This window comes from Bactrocera latifrons, unplaced genomic scaffold, assembly GCF_001853355.1.
Source record: "Bactrocera latifrons isolate USDA-ARS-PBARC rearing strain unplaced genomic scaffold, ASM185335v1 scaffold_1028, whole genome shotgun sequence".
NCBI classification, from domain to species: Eukaryota; Metazoa; Arthropoda; class Insecta; order Diptera; family Tephritidae; genus Bactrocera; species Bactrocera latifrons.
Window position 1 is genome coordinate 29,609 of NW_017534440.1, and position 21,696 is coordinate 51,304.

General features: G+C 38.7%; 1 protein-coding gene across 1 annotated transcript in view; it reads right to left on the bottom strand.

Annotated features, from left to right (window-relative positions):
* The window catches only part of LOC108968211 (PHD and RING finger domain-containing protein 1-like), a gene marked incomplete at its 5' end in the record, with an annotated part of 22,221 nt that extends 3,784 nt beyond the window's left edge, over positions 1 to 18,437 (bottom strand). The window contains 2 exons of the mRNA XM_018932095.1: positions 9,603 to 13,680; positions 15,888 to 18,437. Coding sequence (XP_018787640.1) covers positions 9,603 to 13,680; positions 15,888 to 18,437 — 6,628 coding nt within the window. The remainder of the gene's footprint in view (positions 1 to 9,602; positions 13,681 to 15,887) is intronic.
* Between the last annotated feature and the right edge of the window lie 3,259 nt (positions 18,438 to 21,696).

The following is a 21,696-nucleotide window of genomic DNA, read 5'->3' on the forward strand; positions in this document are numbered from 1 at the left end:
TCCAAGAAGTTGTGATTTAACACCATTAGACTACTTCTTGTGGGGTTATTTGAAGTCATTAGTCTTTAGCWATAAACCAGACTCTCTTCAAGCTTTAGAAGTCAATATTGAACGTGCTAATCATAACAAAAACTTGATTTAGTGGAAACATTACTTACAAATTGGGTTTGTCGAATTCGACCCTGCAAAATAAGTCGCGGAAGCCATTTGAATGATGGTATATTCAAAACTTAATTGCATCGATTGTATTTCGCATTAAATAAAGAACATTTSAATTTCCTTAACGATTAGTTGTGTTGTTTTTTTTAAGAAAACGCTGTACAAGATTTTTGCAAAACTCTGTACAAGAGTCAGGCAAAGATTGTAAGATCTGTTATTATGTGTCAGTTGTTTTTAGGCATTAGACATGTGTCAGACTATTTAATTTATTTATAGTTTAATTTCGATCAAGTAATCGGTTGCGCATTCCCTAGACACCAAATTTGCCTCAAGACACTACACTCGTAAACTGAATCGATAAATATTTTTTCCTAAATTCCTAAAACCTCGTGTGTAGTATGTTTTCCTTATATGAAGTAGTGTGTGCTTTTCAGCTGGCTGCTTACGATGCCGAAAGTTTGTCTTAGTGCTTTGGGGACATCAATAAAAGTATTTCAGTGACACAAAACATTCAGCGAAGGTCGTTAAGTCAACATTCACTCATGCCTCCACCTTTTTAATTACAATAATATCGCAAATGTTAAAGAAACAGTGCTTGAAAAAAGTAATGTTGGCGTCAGAGAGAGCAGAGGGTTTCAAATGCTTCTCTATCATTGCTAGACTCATACCAATTCTAACATGATTGTGACTGACTTTTTGGTCCAACACGAAATGAGAGACATCGCTAGGTCAACAATTGACTCGATTTCATTAATTTTTCGGACAAGGGCACATTACTGTCAGGAAAATATGTTATCAGAATTATTGATTTAGCAATGTATCTCAGAGATTGACAAATATTATGTATTTTGGGTAAGAGGTGGCATACTATAATGACACTATTTGTACATAATTTTTTGAATAACGTTGATTGATATAACCAATCTTCAAAACACCTTTTAAAAAGATATTTATCTTTATTATGATCGGTCAATAATAGCCCATCCAAATTCATTAATCTATGCCAAATTGCATTAAAATATCTTGTCAAATAAAAAAGTTAACTATACAAAGACTTGATCGGTCAGATTGTTAGCAGAAAGATGCTATAGTGATGCCTGAAATTGAAGCTCATGATCTCGACGAGGACGATGGATGAATGCAGTCTTGTATAGAAGTTTACAGTTGTCTGATTGCCATTCACTTGGGAGAGCCCAGAAACGATTTTTTTTTTACATATGGCTCAAGCAGCTCAAGACTTCCGGTCCTAGACCAAGTACCCTCTGAGTAGCTAAAGAACAGCCGTTTTAAGGGCTGCTAAAGTCAGAARGCGAAAAATCCCCTCTACAGGGTTGTGAGCTGGGTTTGGGACCCGCCACCTACAAAAAAACGCCTCCAAATGAAAAGGAACAAAAAGCCTCAAAAGGSGAAACCCCCTTTTGCTAACGACCAATGGCAAGACATGCTCCAGGAATGTATGATCCTAAAACCTTTGGCATAACAGTTGGTAAATTCAGTCGCCACCAGGAAGCATTCCCAAATGGGTTGAGGCTGATCGACTTCGCCGGGGCTCCAAATATGATTATCTGCAGTACTAGATTCCAGATTAGAAAAAATTACCAAGCTACCTGGTTGTCTCCGTATCAAAAAGCCACCAATCAGATCGATCATGTTGTGATGGACGAAAGACACGTCTCCAGTGTTTTAGACGTGCGTACCCTCCAAGGTTGTAGCCAAGATACGTACTAGCCTCTATGCAACAGAAAATCCACGTCAACAAAGACAAGTCGAGAAGCTGCAATCAATATAAATAGCTGAACGATTTTCTACTCGATTTGCACTCMTGCTCTCTGAGAGCACTCGTCCACAACTCGGTATAACGAAACTGTGGCTCGGCACGGCACTTCACTCTTCAGCTGCAACTGAAATCATTGGTTTTCGGAAAATGCAAAAGAACACCTGGTACGATGGGAAGCGCCGTGTCGCAGAAAACAGATCTCACAACGTTACGAYCGACCGCAACACGTGCGKAATGGGATASCGAGACTTRAAGAGRGAAGCGAGACGCATTGGCAGACAGAAAAAGAGASAGGCTGAAATGYATGAGTACGAAGAGTTTGACAMGCTGGCTGACAGGAGTAATGCTCGCAAATTCTACGAAAAAATGCGGCGACTAATAGAGGCTTCAAGACTGCACGAAACTCTTGCAGAACCCGCAGAGGTGATCTAGTAAYCAATGCCCAGAGCATACTGAAATAATGGAGGGAACAMTTCWCTGGAGCAGTCGTTCTATTGCCCGACCATGAAGAAATTCGAATAGCAATTGGCCGTCTGAAGAACAACACACCRGCGGGGGCCGAGGGAAAGCCGGCAGAGCTATTTAAACACGGCGTAAAATATGGTCGGACGGAAGCATGCCCAACAATTGATATTTAAGTATGCTCTGCCCAATCCACAAAAAGGGAGACCCCACAATCTGCGCCAACTACCCTAGGATAAGTCTCCTAAGCACCGCATATAAGGTTCTATCGAKCGTATTAAAGCCCACCGTCAATAAACTGATTGGAACTTATCAGTGTGGCTTTAGGCCTGGAAAATCWACAACCGACCAGATATTCACCATGCGAAAAATCTTGGAAAAGATCCGTGAAAAGAGAATCGACACCCACCACCGCTTCGTCACCTTAAAAGTTGTTTTTGATAGTACGAAAAGGAGCTGCCGCTATGTCTGTATTTGGTATCGCCGCAAAACTAATACGCCTGTGTAAACTGGCATTGAGCGCCACCAAAAGCTCTGGCAGGATCGGGAAGGACCTCTCCGATCCGTTCGATACCAAAGAAGGTTTCAGACAAGGCGACASCCTATCGTGCTACTTCTTCAATCTGCTGCTGGAGAAAACACAGTTGCTGGCGTATGCCGATGATATTGATATCATTGGCCTAAACACCGGCGCYGTTAATTCTGCTTTCTTCAGACTGGATAAGGAAGCAAAAGAAATGGGTCTGGCAGTGAACGAGGGCAAGACGAAATATCTCCTGTCACGTTACTAATGACAGYAATATCTTCAATGTTCTAGATAATTTCGTCTATCTTGGAAACAACATTAACAGCAATAAGAATGTCAGCTTCTAAATCACACGCAGAATAACTCTTGCAAAACAAGTGCTACTTTGGACTGAAAAGGCAATTGAGAAGTCCTCTCTCGACGAACAAACACCAAACTATATAAGTCACTCATTAATCCCGTCCTGCTATTTGGTGGAGAGGCATGGACGATGACATCTGATGAGTCGACGTTATGAATTCTCGAGAAAAAGGTGCTGCGAAAGATTTATGGACCTTTGCCCGTTGGCCACGGCGAATATCGCATCGGACGGAACGACGAACTGTATGAGATATACGATGGTATTGACATAATTCAGAGAATTTAGAGACAGAGGCTGMGCTGGCTAGGTCATGTCGTACGTAAGGACGAAAAAATTCGAGTTCTGAAAGTATTCGATGCAATACCCGCCGAGACCTCCATTCCGTTGGAAAGACCAGGTGGAGAAGTACCTGTTTTCACTTGGAATTTCCAATTGGCGTCACGTTGCGAAAAGTAGAGACGTCTTCGCTGTTGTTAACTCGGCTGTAATCGCGTAAGCGGTATCTACGCCAATTAAGAAGATATAACAATGAATGAAATATACATAACTCCACCCTTTGTTTCCCTTTGTTTACGATTAACGGCATTTTGACTACCAATATATCATGTACGACAAAAGAGAAAGTAAAAGTCGGTCTAGCCTATCTGTGAATCGGGTGTCTTTTTATGTTACACAGAGTAGCTGTAGCTTCTTAGCTAAAAGTAGGCAAGTTTCGATGTGTAAACTATGTGCAGAAGGCATCAAGATGTATTGCGTCAAGAAATGAAGATCAGTCTTCTAGCAAATCAAGAGCGTATTCTTTGAATTATTGGTTCCAGCAATCTTACAGGTTTTGTAGAATGAATGAAGGATTTTTGTTTGTTTTCTGTTCTGTACTTTGGCGACCAAAGGGTTACTTGGAGTCAAAAGATTTACTTATACGACTTTCTCATAGAATTCAGAGGCTTTATCGAAGTAAACGGATTTAATAATATGTACAATCTATTTTTATATACAATATAGTCGTTATAGTTTTGAACATTTCAAGAAAATATATAAACAATATAATACAAAAATTTATAACTGACACAAATCTAAAGGTCCTATTACTCTATAAAGTCAGCTTTTTCAATTAGCTAAAATATGGAAAAATTTCCCTCGCTCTCACAAGGATCGGTGGTCATTATATTACGGTTATGAGGTTTAAAACAACTCCGTTCAAATTAACGACAATTAAAAAAGTTTGCTGAAACAACGAAAATCGGTGATCCATGTAGAGCTACTTTTTTCATTAGCCTTTTTTGATAGATCACGTGAGTCGTGTTCAGCTGTCATGTTAATTTTTGATCAGTATTGTTTGGCATTTGATCATGAAAATACTTACGCCTGAACAACGTTTACAAATCGTTCGACTTTATTACGAAAATTAACGTTCTGTAAAGAATTTATTTCGTGGTTCGCTCAACTTATGGTTGTTGTTGTTGTTGTAACGGCAGAATTCTGCCGAGTTSACAGTCCTTGGCCGGATAAAAATCCGGGTCCGTTCCGGTTTTCGTAGACCCGACTGTCGTGGGTTCTTATGGTCAACATAATCGGCCTAATGAGCGTACTATTTGCAACACCATCACTCATTTTGAGACAAAGCATTCAATGTTGGATAATATTCGACCGAATAGACTACGTCTAGCAGACGGTGAAGAAAATATACCAGCCTCAGCTGAGAGTGTACACGAGGGCCGTGTACCGTGGAGAGTCGATTCGGCGCTGTTCGTAGCAATTCGGATGGACTTATGGAACGACTTGGCGTATTTTACGCTGAGGTCTTAAATTGAAAGCGTAAAAAATACAGCTTGTACAAAAACTGAAGCCGCTCTACCTTCTCAAGCAATATCGCTTCGCTCGATGGGTTCTTGAAAAGGTTCAAGAAGATCCGACGTTTTTGAGCCACATTTTTTCCAGCAATGAAGCAAATTTCTGGCTCAATTGGTATGTAAACAAGCGAAATTTCCACATTTGGGATGAAGAGATTCAAGAGCTGCCATTTCGGTCGATTGGCAACCAAGATCATGTTATATCATACCGTTCAACTTTTTCTTGTGGGGATATGTTAAGTCTAAAGTCTATGCAGACAATCCCGCTTTAATTCAGGCCTAGGAGCAAAACATCACGCTTGTCATTCGTCAGYTACCAGTCGAAATGCTCGAACGAGTCATTGAAAATTGGACTCAACGGATGAACCGTATGAAACGTAGCCTCGGCCTTTGAAAGAGATAATCTTAAAAAAAATAAATACCAAAGAATTTTCTTTCGAATGATAATAAAAATCCCTCATTAAATGTGAAGTTTATGTGTTTTTTTTTCTTTTAAAAAAGTAGAGAATCWCATGCGGGTGGGGAAAATACGTGGACCTACTTCATACATTTTCGGCATTAAACTAAAATATAGTCAGTGTTATATATTTTCAGTTAATTTTTCTAGGTTACCTTAAGTATTGATCGATATATATGGAATAAAGACAACTGTAAGTTTTTTGTTATAAATATTTTGTACTATATAAGAGCTAGTGGTAGTATAGACCCGAATTTATATATTTTTGGAATTTGTACATATCATTTGAGTGAAAAAAAAAAGAAAATGCTCTTTATGTTTTACATATTGACCAATATATGAGGTGTTTGAAAGTCCTTAGTTTATAGGGAATTGGGCAAGTTTTCAAGCGAATTTGGACACAAAGATGCGCTGTTATTARAAAAACRTGTTCATTCTTTTTTATTAAGATAACTCACATATTCASCGATATATGCAGTATAACTCCAGACGGAAGTTTAAACATCTTTCTATTAATTATATGCAGGCATCTTGCATTAACCAGTTTGAACCAATTATTGACTTTAGGGTTATACTATTACCAGATAAGAAACATAGGGACCTATTTAGGTATTAAAGAGTAAGAGTAACATTCTCGCCTAATGGATTGGCATATCTCATTTAATTTTCTATTAGAGATTACAGGGCGTCGATCACACCTCCGCTGTCGTCAAAATTAGGATATGAAATGCTGCACCCTCCACATATTCTCAAGATTTGGCCTCGTGGGTTTTCCAGAAATCGTATTTTTCAGATGGGTGAAAAAGTTAGAGTTAGAATCAGGAGGGTCATTAATCCCCAATAATAATTATTATTATGCGAAACGGTTATTTTGAATATCTAAGCAAACTTATTTTTTGTAACAAGGTTCATTTATAGTGTCAAATATATATTCTGCATGAGGAATAGTTACGGAGGTCAAAAAAATTATATAAAAAAAACAATTAAGATAACATGAAAGGAAGAGTTATGTTCTGGTGTAACCGAACATATCTAACTCTTGCAACTCGCAAGTCTTAAAGCCGGGAAAAATTCTTTTCGAATTTCAGTAGTATTTCTGCCAGGATGACCGACATTTTCGGTAAAATTCGGTATCTGGGAACACCAACAGATGTGGTCCGACTTGGATAATGTTTGGCCGTAAGATAGCATACCTCAAAACCACTATTTGTGCAAAGTTTTATCSGGATACATTGATTGGCTCTTGATTTGTATACTGAAAAGTCAAAGAATAAGATGGAATTTAAAATTGTGTTATATAGAAAGTAYGTGTGATTGTAGCACGATTTCGCCAAATAATATTTAGTATCGAATTTGGTTAAGTAGGCCCGAGCTATGGGTTTCACCTAACGTCCATCGTCCAAATTTGGGGGAACGACCTTTATAAAGCCTTTTATTTTTTATTTCACTTTTAGTAGTTTTTAACCAAACCCTTATATAGGTAGTTTGGCGGGGATATCATCTGATTCCATTTATTTTTACATTGTCGTAAGAAGGGTCGAAAATATTTGTCCTGTGCAAATTTCGGTCATAAAGCTCGAACAGTTTATGAGATATATACATTGAACTTATTAGGGGCGCGGCCACGGCCACTTTTTTAAGACGAATTATAGGTTTTTTAATAGCAGTGATCCGACAACGAGGAAGCACAATACCAAACTTCTTAAGTTTCATCAAGTTATCATAATTTTTTAGTCAGTTGCAGCTTGTACGGACGGACGAATGGACAGACAGACAGTCACCCGGATTTCAACTCGCCTCACCATTCTGATCACTTATTTATACATAACCCTGTATCTATCTCGATTCGTTTTAGATATTGCAAGAGTATACAAATAATAATAAGAAAAAAAAATTAACCGGAATATAATACTCTTCACAGGTTAACGTTGATCGGTCAGTTTATATGTGAGCTATATATGACAGTGGTCCGAACTGAACAATATGTTCGGAGAATGCCTTGGACAATACTCTATGCAAAATTTCGTGCAGATAATTTATCAAATAAAGAAGATTTGCCTACAAAGTTTTGCTTTTGATCGGACAGTGTGTGGCAGCATTATGCCATAGTCGCCCGATATCGACGATTCCGACAAATGAGCAGTTTCTTCGGKAGAAAAGGACGTGGACATTTCAGATTCTGAGGGACGCGTTAATACAGACAGAAAGATATGTTTTATAGGGTGTTCGATATTTCCTTCTGAGTGTTCGAAACTTCGTGACATATTTAATATATCCTGTTCAGGGTATAATAAAATAAGCGAAAAAGTGAAAATAAATGAAAAAAAACAAAACTATATCATAATGAAATTTTACCGGTTCTCACATGTTCAGGCAAAGTTCTCGTCAAAACGAGTAAACGAGGTTTTTGTGAATATTAGGCAGTGGTGGTCCATAAGCAGCATACACTATCTGAATATACCCTACTTTACTGGGTAGCAATAGAAAATTATAATATATATTTCTGTTTTGTAAAATATTTTTACAGAGCATTGTCCGGAAAGTAATAGGACTGATTTTCTTCCGCCGCTACTGWACGCCGAAGCGTGYGCGCACCGACTGTATTCGGTAGAGGGCGTTCCTAGCTAATGAACGAGCGGCTAGTCAGTTGTCTCCGAGCACCTGGAGAGTCAGGACAAACATTTTTGAGCAATGTGTTTCTGTGAGTGGTGCAAGACGAAAATATATCGTTCGTGAGAGCAGAGGTACGCGATTAAATTCTGTGTGAAACTCGGCAAATCCGCGATATAGACGTTTGATATGATCGAGAAGGTTTACCCAGATGTTGCTTTAGCAAGAAGTGGTGTTTCGGTGACACCAGGCCGYTTTAAAGAGCCTGGTAGAGGTCGCTGATGAAGACTGTGCTGGGAGACCTGCAACTTCGATAAACACTGGCAATGTGACTCGTGTGCGCAAAGTTTTAAACTCAGACTGTAAATTAAGTATTCGTTTAATTGTCCAGATATTAAATTTATCAAAATATGTGGTTCATGACATTGTGACGGAGCACTTGAACATGTGCAAGGTGTGCGCGAAGATTGTCCCAAAAGTGATCAATGACGACCAAAAATTGCGACGAGTGGAAGTGTGCTAATAAAAGTTAGAAATATGTGAAAGTGGCCCCCAATTTTTGAATAACGTAATCACAGCTGACAAGTCATGGATCTTTGAGTATGATTCCGAGACAAAGAGGCATTTTAAAAAGACTACTCCGTAGAATGTTTTTCGTGACGCCTTCAATGCTAGGAAATCGCGCTAGCTGCATCGACACAGAAGGAGCCCATTTTGAAAGTATGTATTTAAAGAATTGTAACGATTCGTTTAATACATTTTTTTAAATCGACACGGTCCTATTAGTTTCCGGACAAACCCTGTATATACAATGGAATAATAAATTAACATATTTTATAAATACAATAAAAAAATTTAAATTAATTCAATAAACAACAACATGTCCAGTGTCAAACATTTCGACGAATACTGCTTGATGTTAGGGAATTTGTACAAATTTGATATAACTAAAATTTTGACGAGTTAATTTAACTGAAAACCGAAAAATATTATTTTTTAGTTCAATATCGAATATAATATACTGTAAATATGTATGTATATTACGTGTTTTTTTTTTTTTTACTTTTTGGCATCTGCCAAATAATGATTGAATTACAAAAACACGTCTCCATTGTAGTATTAATAAATTTAAGTCCTCCACTTACCAAACAATTGATGACACTTTTGCTTTGCTGACACTAAGAAATTTTTAGAATATATGTTATATGTATAAGTATCACAAAAGAATACACTTCCCCACAACTGTTTTTTCACTGTTAGCATACGTATGCGAACAATAACTTATTAAAAAAAAACTAAAACAAAGCCGGATTCATGTATAACCACGGAAAGTCACAGAGACGCTGCGATTGTGTTGTGGCGAAAGGGTTGATAGTTACTCAGTATTATTGGAAACCCACCTTTAATTTTAGCTTTCTTGGTGCTACTAGTGACAATTGCCTTGAATTTCTTCGGCATACGTGCATGGCCCACGGGTGAGGTGCTGCCAAAGAGATTATCAAAAACGTCAACTTTGCCCATGGCATTGGCGTTATTCGTACGCTTAGAGCGCCGTGGTACAGCGCCCGAGCTGTCTGGTGGCGGTTCGAAGAGATCCTCATAGTCAGCGGAACCGGGCGAATAGGGACTTTCCATTTCGGTTAGATTTACTGGTTCATCCATGCCACCATTACGTGCATTCGAATTAGATGATGTCATTCCAGCGCCGCTGCTACTACCCACACTGCTGCCCACTTTCGGTAGCGGTAATTTTGATATTTGATTGCTCTTTATTATTGGAGTTGGACTGGAAATTACTGGTATATGTTGTGAGCCTTGTGCATTGCCGTTTGACAAGAGCATATTTGATATCACAGAGAGGCCCATCACCTCATCGTTCTTGTCACGCATGTTCAGTCCATCATCGTGCGCATTGCCCATGACAGTGGCGTGCATGTGTGACGCAGTGTTATATTGCGAGTCATTCGACTTGTTCAGATCTTGAGAGCTATTCTGTTTGGTATTCATTAGTTTCATTACTAGTTCAACGGGATTAAGTGTGGAACCTTGTGGAATCATGCTACTGCTGGCGCCAGAAATTTGAGAACCCGTACGCTCATTTGTTAGGCGTTGTTCGTCGACAATGTGCTTTTGTGAGGATACCACTTCAACGCTACTATCCATGCCAATTGAAGCTTGCGAGCTGTTCAATGGGGCGGGAGAGGGTGAGCGTGGAGACATAGATGGCGATTTCGTAGGATCGAAGGGATCGTAAGCATCTGGTGAGCATGGACCAGATTCGGGTGGTGTATTCGGACCAATTTTTTGACTACTTTGTACATGCATTGGTTCCAGCTCCGAACGATGTGTGTCCGGTTCATGTACTTCGGCCATTTCCGATTCAGAATTTAGTTCCGCATCGTCATGTAGTGGGTTATTACGGACTTTATTTTGCTTTTTAGCGGCTATGTTGAATTTAACAGTTGGAGGTTCTGGTGGTGTCTTTGGTCCAGTTTGTGGTAAATCGTAGGATTCCTCTAAAATAGTATCGAGGCGTTCGCGCTCCAATGGCGGCGTTTTGTCTAACTGTGATGAGGAGCGTATGCCATTGCTCATTTGTGATCTATGATGATCCATTTCGTCCACAATTGATTCGCTGCGGCGGCGTTCGCGATGACTTTCGCGTCGTCTATCATGTTCATGTTCATGTTCGWGCTCATGCTCGTGTTCACTATCGCGWCCKCCAACGCCTTCTTCGCTRTCGGTGAGCACAATAACATCGGCTGGTTCCTGATGCACCTGGAACGGTGATCGCTCCAAATCAATAATAGCAACAGGCTTTGCGTCAAGCTTTTTACGCTTCTTCTTTTTCTTACTAGCAGCATTCGAATTGGTAATGCAATCTATAGAATTTCGGCGAATTGTGTGTAAGTCTTCGCGCGTCGCCGGCAATGTAACAACGGTTGTCTGTGAAGGCGGTTGATTTCCAACTGCATCTTTATTAAAACTCACACTAACGAGAATATTGTTACCCGAGGCAAATACCTCCTTGGATGGTACTGCTTCTGGTGTTTGGGTGCGTCGAGTCCGTCGTTTATCTTTGCGTACATCACGTCGTTTCTCACCCTTCTTCTTCTTTTTCACGCGCTTTGTTCGCTTATCACGTTTGCTCGACCGAGAATTACTGCGACGAGCTTCTGCCTCATAGATGCCGTGCATTTCGTGAACAAGACGTGGCGATACCAATGGTGGCGTCCATGATATATTGTTGTCACGTTCGTAGTCAAGTACAGGACCCGGACTGGGCGAGGGCGACCAAGTGGGCTCATCCAGCGACGCTTTCTGCTTTGGTGAATGGTGACGCTTTTTCTTAGGCGGTCGATCCACTTCAAATGCGTCACGCTGACGTGAAATTCGTAAGTTGGCCTCTGGACTAAGGCTTGGGAGGTGCTTTTTTTTCTTCTTCTTACCTTTATCTTTTATCTTCTTCTTTTTACCCTTGGTTACGCGTAAAATCGGTGTTTTTGAGTGACTTCTATGCAACCGTGGCGTATATCTGGGTGATGGAGAAAGTGAATGCAAAGGGGACGGTGAACGTGAGATGGCTGACTGTGCYAGCGGGGAACCGTCACGTACACGTCTTATAACCTTTCTACCACCCATACGTTGTGGGGTAAGCGATCGTGAGTGCATGCGCAGTGGACTTCGAGAGTGTCCGCGCATCGGCGTAATTCTGCGTGGCGAGATAGAGTTTCGACGTGGTGAACGGTAACGTTGTCTGGGCGAAACTGACTGTCGACGCATCATAGGCTGCGGACTTGGTGATATGCTAAAGCTGCCGCGTCGATTTCGTCGTGGTGACATTGAACGTMCACGTGAGCGTGACCTAGAGATTGACCTACCACTTATTCTACGAGTGCGCGGACTCGGTGACCTACTAATATTACGCGTTTGACGRCTGGTATCACGTCCGTAACGATCTCTGACCTCTCTACCCTCTCTAAAGCTACGTTGAATGCCYACAACGTTTCGTACATTATAGCGTGGAATTTCTCTACGTTTGGGACGATATTGATTTTTTTGTTTATTTCGATCATGAAATCTGGTCTGGTTATTATTATAGCGACCACCTTGTCGCCACTTGTTCTCCTTGTTGTTTGATCGACTACGTGAACGTAATGAACGGGAACGGGAGCGGGAACGTCTACGGCCACGACCACGTGGCGATCGCGAACGTGATCTACCTGAATGGGGTGAACGAGAGCGATTTACGGCGACTCGTGGTGATCGCGAACGACTGCGTATGCGGCTATGACTGCGACTCCGAGTGCGTGAACGACTTCTTGATATAGATTTAGAACGAGAACGTGATTTTGACGATTGATGTCGCACTTTATATTTACCTACTTGTTGCTTGTCGGTGCGGTAATTGCGTACCTTTTGTTTGTTGCTTACTTTTTTGAATGTTTCAACTTTTTTGTCACGTTTATCACGTTTTTTGCTACTTCTTCGCTTCCTTGAGCCACGTGCATTCTCATCGTCGTCCGAAATTAGTTCGGTTTCAATGGCGACCGGTGCACTGGCAATAACTTCGGGCGTTTTACCGCCTTCCGTGTCCGGTTCATTCGAATCCTTGGAGGCATTTAGCAACTTTGCGCCCGTCTCATCGAATTTTTCATTTTCATGGCCTTCTTCTGGTTCATTGTTCTCATCCAGGCATGGTGTATAAGATCGATCAAGTTCGCCTTCGTTTTTATCATCTGTTTCTTTACCCTTACTCTTATTCCTTTTACTGCGTTCCTTAAGCTTGTCTGAAGTTGTCTCATCCTGCTCTTCACACTGACCTTCTTCTAAGTCAGATTTTTCTGACTGTTTTGCTGCTTTCTCATATTCCTTTGGCTTATCAATATCCAGTTCTTCCCAATCACTATCATCGTACAATTCCAATACGCCCTTCTTATTTGCAATGCCTACATCATTTTCGGGCAATTTCATCTCGGATTCTGTTGGACTTGGTGAACGTGAGTGATCGCTATGACCGTCCTTAGGTTCGTGCTCCTTTTCCAACGTTTCATTATTACTTTTATTACAATCGTCCAACTTTTCTGTTTTATTATCCTCCACCGCCATATTAGAATCCTCGTTGGATATGATTTCATGTTCCGGATCATATTGTGAGTCGCAATTGTCCACGCTATCGCGCCGACCAGGACGTGGTGAAGCAATTTCTTCCACAGTTTCGTGGTTTTCATTTGTCTTGTCAACTTCATCCTTTTCATTGTCTTCACTGTTCTCTTGTTTTTTAAGTTCTTCGTCGTCGTCGTCGTCATCGCCGCGATCGGCGACGTCATCGTCCTCGTTTTCTTCTGTAGGATTTTCTGGCTCATATAAGTCAGAATCTTTGACTGTAGTTGGAGATTCATTTGGATTAGTTTCTGGTGGCATTGGTATTTCATCATCATCATCTAATTGTACTAAATCTTCATTTTCATCGTCTTCCTGAGAATCGATATTTTATGAAATAGGAGAAAGAAAAGTGATATATCATGGTTAGTATACCATTTTGTGGTTATCTACATGTATGAGTTCACCTAAACATATCTGAATGCTCCTAACTACGTATAATTTAAATCGTCTATACGAAATATGTAAAAAAACTGATTGTAAACTAATTGTATTTAAGGTTTAAAACTTAATTCCACAGGAGAAATATTGTTTATTGGACAATCTTAATATTTGAACGTAAAAATGTAAAATCAGCGATTTACTTAACTTTTTAGGAACACGTACTACTATTTTAAAAAATAAAAAGAAAACTAAAACTATACAGCCACCATAGAACTAATACTATGAATATATGTATACCATTTAAGACTATAGAAAACTGAACTAAAATCTTATCGGCCAAATCCATATGTACTATTTCCGTGATAGTCGAGTTTGCCGGAAAGGTACTGGATGTACTTGTATGTATATCTAACTGGTTTTGTTAAAGTATAATCTAATCAGGCTTTTCTCCTTTTCCGACAAAATACAGTCTTTCAAATGCATTGAATAAATAAATATATTCCATAGTAAATGACAAAAATAAGGTAGGCTACTTGACAGAACACGACTGAAATCTCTTTTGATCGGAATGCTTTACTCTACTTGACAAATGTGTGGTTTTATAAGAAAATCCGAAACACACCTTTCAGAGAAATATTTATATCCAAAAAGTATTCGGCAAACGTGTTCATAAAAGAAATGCTATAAGCATTCACAAATAATAAAATATATGTATTTTAAGTGTAACTAAAGGAAATACCTATAAAGTAGCGGTTAGGTTCTAATATAACCAATGGCGGCTGCTTAAAACTGGGTTGGTGGGAGCTTTTAAATTTGGCTATAAATGCAATTTATAGGTACTTGGTAATGTAATTCACCTAATATTTAATAGTACTTTAATAAGGGAGTAAGGTGCTTAATTTTTCTTATAAAATTATTAAATTATATCTTAAGAATGTTGTATCTAAATTTCAAAAATTTAAAAGATGATGAGTGTTTTTTACACCTGTCTTTTATGACCGTTTTATATCAGATTTTAAAACTTTAAATCGTTTTCAGCTCAACTCAAGTTTTCAAAGTTAGTGCTCCCCATATCTTCGAAACTACGGCACCGCTATATTCGATTTGCTATTTCTGCACATAACATACGAGTTAACGCCGAAGAGTTATTTTCAAATAGTAGTTTATTTTGCAACAACATATTAGCCGATTTTTACACAAAATATTGCGCCTCTTCCTTCGAGTGTTTTAAAAAGAAAAATTCAACTACGGAAAATGTTATTATTTAATATTCTTCGTAAATTCGGATTAATCTTATAGTTCGTTTTTTTTTTACATATTTACTCAAATAAATTTAAAAAACAAACGAAACGTCTCTAATTTGTTCATACAAAGAGACGAAAAACACATTAAAAGCGGATTTTATGAATTTATTTTCGAAAGATTTAAACATTTTAAATAATTAAACCAATTAAGTTTAAAAACAATTTTGATTTGATAAATATAAAAGAGTTTAAAATAAAGTTGAAGAACGACTTTTCTGGCATAAACCGCAAGTGTGTAAATATATCGACTTTTAACGATTTTAAATGCAAAATTTTCTTATTCATAGTTAAAGTTGAAAAAGATTAAGTCATAAATTAATTCAATTTAAATGTGGGAAATTTGTGTGTAAACATAATAAGATTTCGTTCCACACTCGTTGTTTTCCCGAGGTGTGTGAAGTCGAAGGATTGCCTAAATTTTACACTGTGTGCGCTTCTAATACCATATACTACTTGTTGATATCTCCCTCTCCCTCTGCTGCCTGCATCACGAATAACTTTTAAAATATCTCGTGTTTTTTTAATAAAAGTATTCTGAAATCTAATCACTATTGATAAACATATTTATATTAAATGGTGTTTCGAATAGTAAACGCAATTAAGTGGTAGTAATTAAGTATGTAAAAGAGAACCCCAACTGTATTTATTTTTTATTATATTCGAGTTTTCAAACCAATAACGACTGCTGCAGTATATACAAAATATCTTATTTCAATCAGCTGTAAAGTTGCCACTAACAACGTTTTCGAAGTATTTGTGCCATATTCGAAAAATTGCATTGCATTGCCAAAAAAAAAAAAAAATATTGTCTAATTTTTGTTTTTCAATTCATACCTTAGCTGCTTCGCTGTTCTGCTGAGTTTGTGATTGCATTTCTGCTGATTTGGCAACTTCTTGGGATTCGGCTGAGTATACGGAAAAGTTCGGACAATTGGAGTCATCATCGTCATTTCCATAATCGTTATTCAATTGTTGAAAGAGTGGTGTGGCCCAAGGCATAGGCACACCCGGAGGTGGCGCAGGTGGTGGTGGCACAGTCATTAGCGGTCTCATTGTTTGCATTGGCGAATGCATTGCCAGTGGTGGCGGTGGGCCACTCATAGCCATTGMTGGTGGTGGCGGTCTCGACATTGGTAACGTTCCCATAATGGGAGGTGGTCCTGTCATATGCGGTGGACCTGCCATCGGCGGTAGTCCAGACACAGGTGGCGGACCAGCCATACCCAGTGGCACAGCAGACATTAATGGTGCAGATCTTACTGGTGGTGGTAGATCACCAAAGAGCGGATTTTCATTTGACATATTCTGTTGCTGAGGTGGTGGCAGTCCAGTCCTAAAGGGATTATTGCCTTCATTCGGTTTATTTTGTGTTTGGTTTTGTTGTTGGTGCTGTTGTCGATCGTCATCGTTACGATGCATAAATGGCAAAGAGTTTCGTTGATTATTGTTGCGCTGATTATTACGTTGATTGAAACGCATCGAGAAAGGTGAAAAATTTGGGTTCTGATTCGGGTTGTTGCTGTTGTTCAAATTTTGATTACTAAAATTGAAATTTCCACGGCTGCCATCGTTTCCGTCACCACCAGCACTACCACCCATAGAGTGTCTATATTGACCTCCACCGCCACTACCGCGATAATTGTTTTGATTGTTACTGTATCGATTATTGTAGTTACCACCACCGCCACCACTATTGCCGCCGCCGAAGTTTTGGTTTCCGCCTCCACCACGCGGATACATCGGCGCTTGTGTGACCCCCTCAAGTGGGTTGATAGGGGTGCGTGATTGTTGCTCATTAGCACTGACTGAGTTACGTGATGTTTGCCGCTGATTTGAGTCCGCATTGACACTAGAACTATTGCTATCGTTCATGTTAATTCCACTACTGGGCAGTTGCAAAGTGCCGTCAGCACTAATATGCACACTTTCCATGTTTCTCGCTGCATTATGCCAACGATCTTGCATGTTCATAATGCTGGATAACAGATCACCACTAGTGGGTGTTGCAGTTTGAGCTGGTAAATCTGGGAGAACATTACGTCTATTATTGCCTTGTAGGCGGCCTAAGAGAATACCTTTGCGTGCTCGTTGCGAGCCAAAGTTCGATATGCGTATGGAGGTTTGTAGAGCGGTGCCATGTCCTGTCTCTACTTGAATTTCATGTTCAATACCACCGTTATCACTATCCGAAAAGTACTCCAAATCATTGGCACCGCCAAACAGTGATAGTCCAGCTGACGTGCCAGACAGGTGTGAAGTGTATGTGGGATCTTTCTTAACACCCATCTGCTCTGCCAAGCGCTTGCTAGCCGTCATACGTCCGCCAGTACTGGTTCGTGCAGTATTGCGTGCTGATGCTCTGCGCTTGCGTCGACGTCTTCTAATAATTTTCTTTGTAGTTTTAATTGCGAACTTCTCATCGAAATTATTCAAATCATACTCAACAACATATGTACGTTTGCGTGTGCGACGTCGGCGACGCCTGCTCGGCTTACGACGTGTAGTTGATGGTCTTGTGGTGCGTGTGGTTGTGGTCGTCGTGGTGGTGGTTGTACTGTTACGAGGCCTGCCACGACCGCGACTGGTACCTGCGCTTGTTGTAGTGGTTGTGGTAGTTTCGATGCGCGCCCGACTGCGTGTTGTGCGTAAAACGGCCGCACGTATACGTTCATTTTGACGCGTGCGCAATATGCGAGGCTGCTGCAATTCAGTTACACGTAACGCCGCTTGCGGTATGCCCATGTCGCGTATATCTTCGTAAAGCAAATTTAAATCTTCTGACACATTGTCACTTTCAGCCGATGGATCAAAACAGTTGTCGCAATACCATGATCCTTCTGGAATTTGCGTTAGACGTGGTGTGAGACAATCCATATGATAGCCTTGATTACATTCATCACACAAGAGCATTACGTCTTCTCGTTCTGGACTATTGCAGATCTCACAATAAGTCACATCTTCATCGACACCATCCGCTTCATCATCCAATACCAGTTCTTTACTAATCTTATTGGGATCGACGTTAATCTCGCGCACGATTCTACGATTTTCAAAATTATCCCGCACGACAATGCGATCGAATTCGATGCGATCGATAGGACATGTCTGCACATTCTTGGACCAAGCTTCGATGCAGCTGGAGCAAAAACTGTGTGCACATGTTGCCGGCGAACCGATTTCTTGTTGTCGAAAAGTCAAGAGACAAATTGGGCATTTCTCGAGCAGCTCGTTGCTACTACTGTCCGAATTGAAACCAGCCTCGGTGGCGATTTCGGTTTGTTTGCTGTTGCTTTGATTTTCTTCCGAAGAATGCATTTGTTCATCTTCCGAGATGATAATTTTCTTCGACGATTTTGCTGTACGCGTTTTTACCGAGTGATTTATCTGTAAAATAGAAATATAAAAAAAAAAATTAGGTTCGGCTTTGTCAATTCATTATTGCACATAAATGCATATATGTATGTATACAAATATTATTTTAAACGTCTGCTATTTGCCCTTTAATAACAATAAACTTAAATATATTTGTTGATAATATAAATACTTAATAAATGTTAATAGATTAAAAATATTCAACTATATTAATCATTTTCTACGTTATTGGTACCTATACAGTGAGAACCCAAAATATGTATGTATGTAAGTAAATTCCGAAACTAGAAATATTTTTATAAAAAAAAAAATCGTTTCGTTAACTCGTTCGGCGGTTCGAAGGGTAACTATTCTACCCGTTTTTTAATACGAGTATTAGTTTTTAACAGCTTTCGTCTCTTAGCCGAAGTTTGGATTCAACAGTTTCATATTAACATATTTAGCGATGATTTATAAAAATAAATTAAAAAGCCTATCGGTGAGCTTGGTATAATTAAGTAGTAACGCAACCTAAATACTTAGTATTTTCTTTCATAAATTTTACTACCGTATTACTCAAAAATGATATAATAGTACTCATTATTATTCTTAAAGCATCTACAAATAAGAACGATGAGATATTGATGTAAATCATAATATTATAAATTCACGTTCATCAAAAAATCATCTTCTTAGATGAGACCAATTTTGTCTTAATTATTTCAACAAAATTGCCGATTTTGGGGTGATTCGAATCAATCAGCAGCACTCGAGGAGCTCAAAGACAAATTTCAGCGCACTATAGCCGAAATGCTGCACCTGGCAATCGGAAATTGACGTATACGGGTGGATATGTAAATTGAGCCGTGGTGGCAATTTGGCCGACATTATGTTTAAATCATAAATGGCATAAAATTATCTGCATAAYAAAAATGATAAAAACAGAAACCATTTTGGTCTAATTTGWGTGTTTTGCTTCATTTTAATTAAWTTATTGTAACCTTCGGATGAAATAGACAAATGGAAAACATTTTGGTAGTTCTTTTTAGTCATATTGTTTGATAATCAAGCTTTAAGTCGAATTAAGGYTTTTTTCGGCGATCTACCCCSTTTGGATCGGTGAGTACTAATCGAATTAAGGTTACTTAATAAGGAAAAATATCTTTTATAAAGACGTATTCGGATACTGTAGACTTGCTTAGGACAATATAGATTTATTATTATAGGCTATAGTAGTCCAACACGAACACGATGTTCGGAGATTGTAGACTTGTTATGAGAAATAATATATTTGGTGAAGATATGTTGTCAAAAAAAAAATGTTTTCCATACAAGAACTTTATTTTGATTGGTAAGTTTGTATGACAGCTACATGCTATAGTGATCCGATATCGCCAGTTCCGCCAATGAAGAATTTTCGGTACCAATGAAGAAAGTCCAGATCAATGTCTCAAAAACTTAGGAATGTGCTGCTCGTTACGTTGATAATTTATATATACATAGGGCCCACGACAATCGGGTTTACGCAATCGGAATGGATCAGGATTTTATTCGGCCATGGACTGTCAACTCGGCAGATTTCTGCCGCTACAACAACAACACTTAATGATATTTGTATAATGTTATAAAATGGAAAACTTTACCTTAAACTAATCCAGTTTAAACATTGCGGATTTTAGTTGTTTGAAGGTGAAATTATCTGTCTAAATTCATGCTATTCGCAAAAAGCTCTGTGAATATGCGATGCTGACTGTTCTGACAATGTTTTTCCGGCCCAGGAGCAAAATATTATAATAGACCATTGGACTCACCGACCATAAAATCATAAGGTTATGTATCGGAGAATTCCAAGGATTTTGAAAATGTAATAACGAATAGTTTTTTCATTTGGCTTACAATGTTGATATTAGTTGTATGTATATCGAACGATATTCGTAACTTATTTTCTAGCTTGTCTTTTCATGTAATGAAAAAAATAAAATTAAAATATACATATGATTGTAAGAAATCTCGACCTATTCCGCACAATAGTTTGTGAACCATTAAAATTCTCTTACGACAGAATTTACATTTTTCTAAAATGGGAGAGTCTCATTGGTGAATAATGTTATGCTTGAGCGACATTTGTATCTTTTCTTTTTCTTGGGATTGCTGCTGCCGAATTTTCAGTACTCTACAATATCGTATTTCAGTTAAAGTTTAAGAGTTTTTTAACCAATACCTGCAGACTTATAATATCATAAGAAAGAACAAAATATATGCTGAATCTACATCGATGTTATTTGATGTAAGATACATGTGTGAAAGATGGTGTAAGGAATAACGATATCASCAGTTTAGACAAATGAGCAACTTTTTAGGAAGCATTTGATGTCTGCAAACCGAGAGACAAGCTCCTGCATATGCATATGTACAAACGAAAATGGCTAAATGCTCTTCACGCTGATCATTAGTGCCAAAATGAATATACCTTGTTCAGGCTTTTATTATATGTACATATATGCACTAATATATTAAAACTTCCAAGTAAATTAAAAATCCTTATATACACATAATATTTAATATGTGGTTTTTAGAAAGAGAAATATAAAAAGAAGCCATAAAACGATCTCATAAGTTGAATACTATTTGAAAAATTTTACTACTCATAGTAGTAAAATTCCTCAATAAATCTGGAGGAAAAATTTGCGACTGATGTACTGAGAGGTTTATGGTATCCTAATTACGAATTTGAGTTCAAAATTTTTCATGAAATCAGCATTAGTAAATGGTGGTGGTTTGACCCCTACACCCCTTGACTAGGCCACAAAAACTCCCTTTGTGTTAGAAAATGCTTACTATTCTTTCCGGGTTTAGCCACACACCACCTCCAGCAGCACAGCTACTGCTAAATGACTCTAAATTAGTGTATACGTGTTTTACGAAACAATAAATACATTATATATAAGAAGCAATTTGGAAAAATGGAAAAAAGAGCAATAAAATTATGGTCTAATAAACAGAAACGSAATTTTCCAATAGATGATTTTAGTAACCTGTATTTTGCGTTGTATAAATACGATGATAATTTTGTGACAAGGACTTTTCATCTATAAAATAATAGAATGGACCATATTACACATTAGTATCCCAATACAAATGTATATATATTAGAGCAGCGGTCAAAATAATAATAGTGCAAATGTGGTAAATAGTTTCTTCTTCTTCTTAATTGGCGTAGACACCGCTTACGCGATTATAGCCGAGTTAACAACAGCGCGCCAGTCGTTTCTTCTTTTCGCTACGTGGCGCC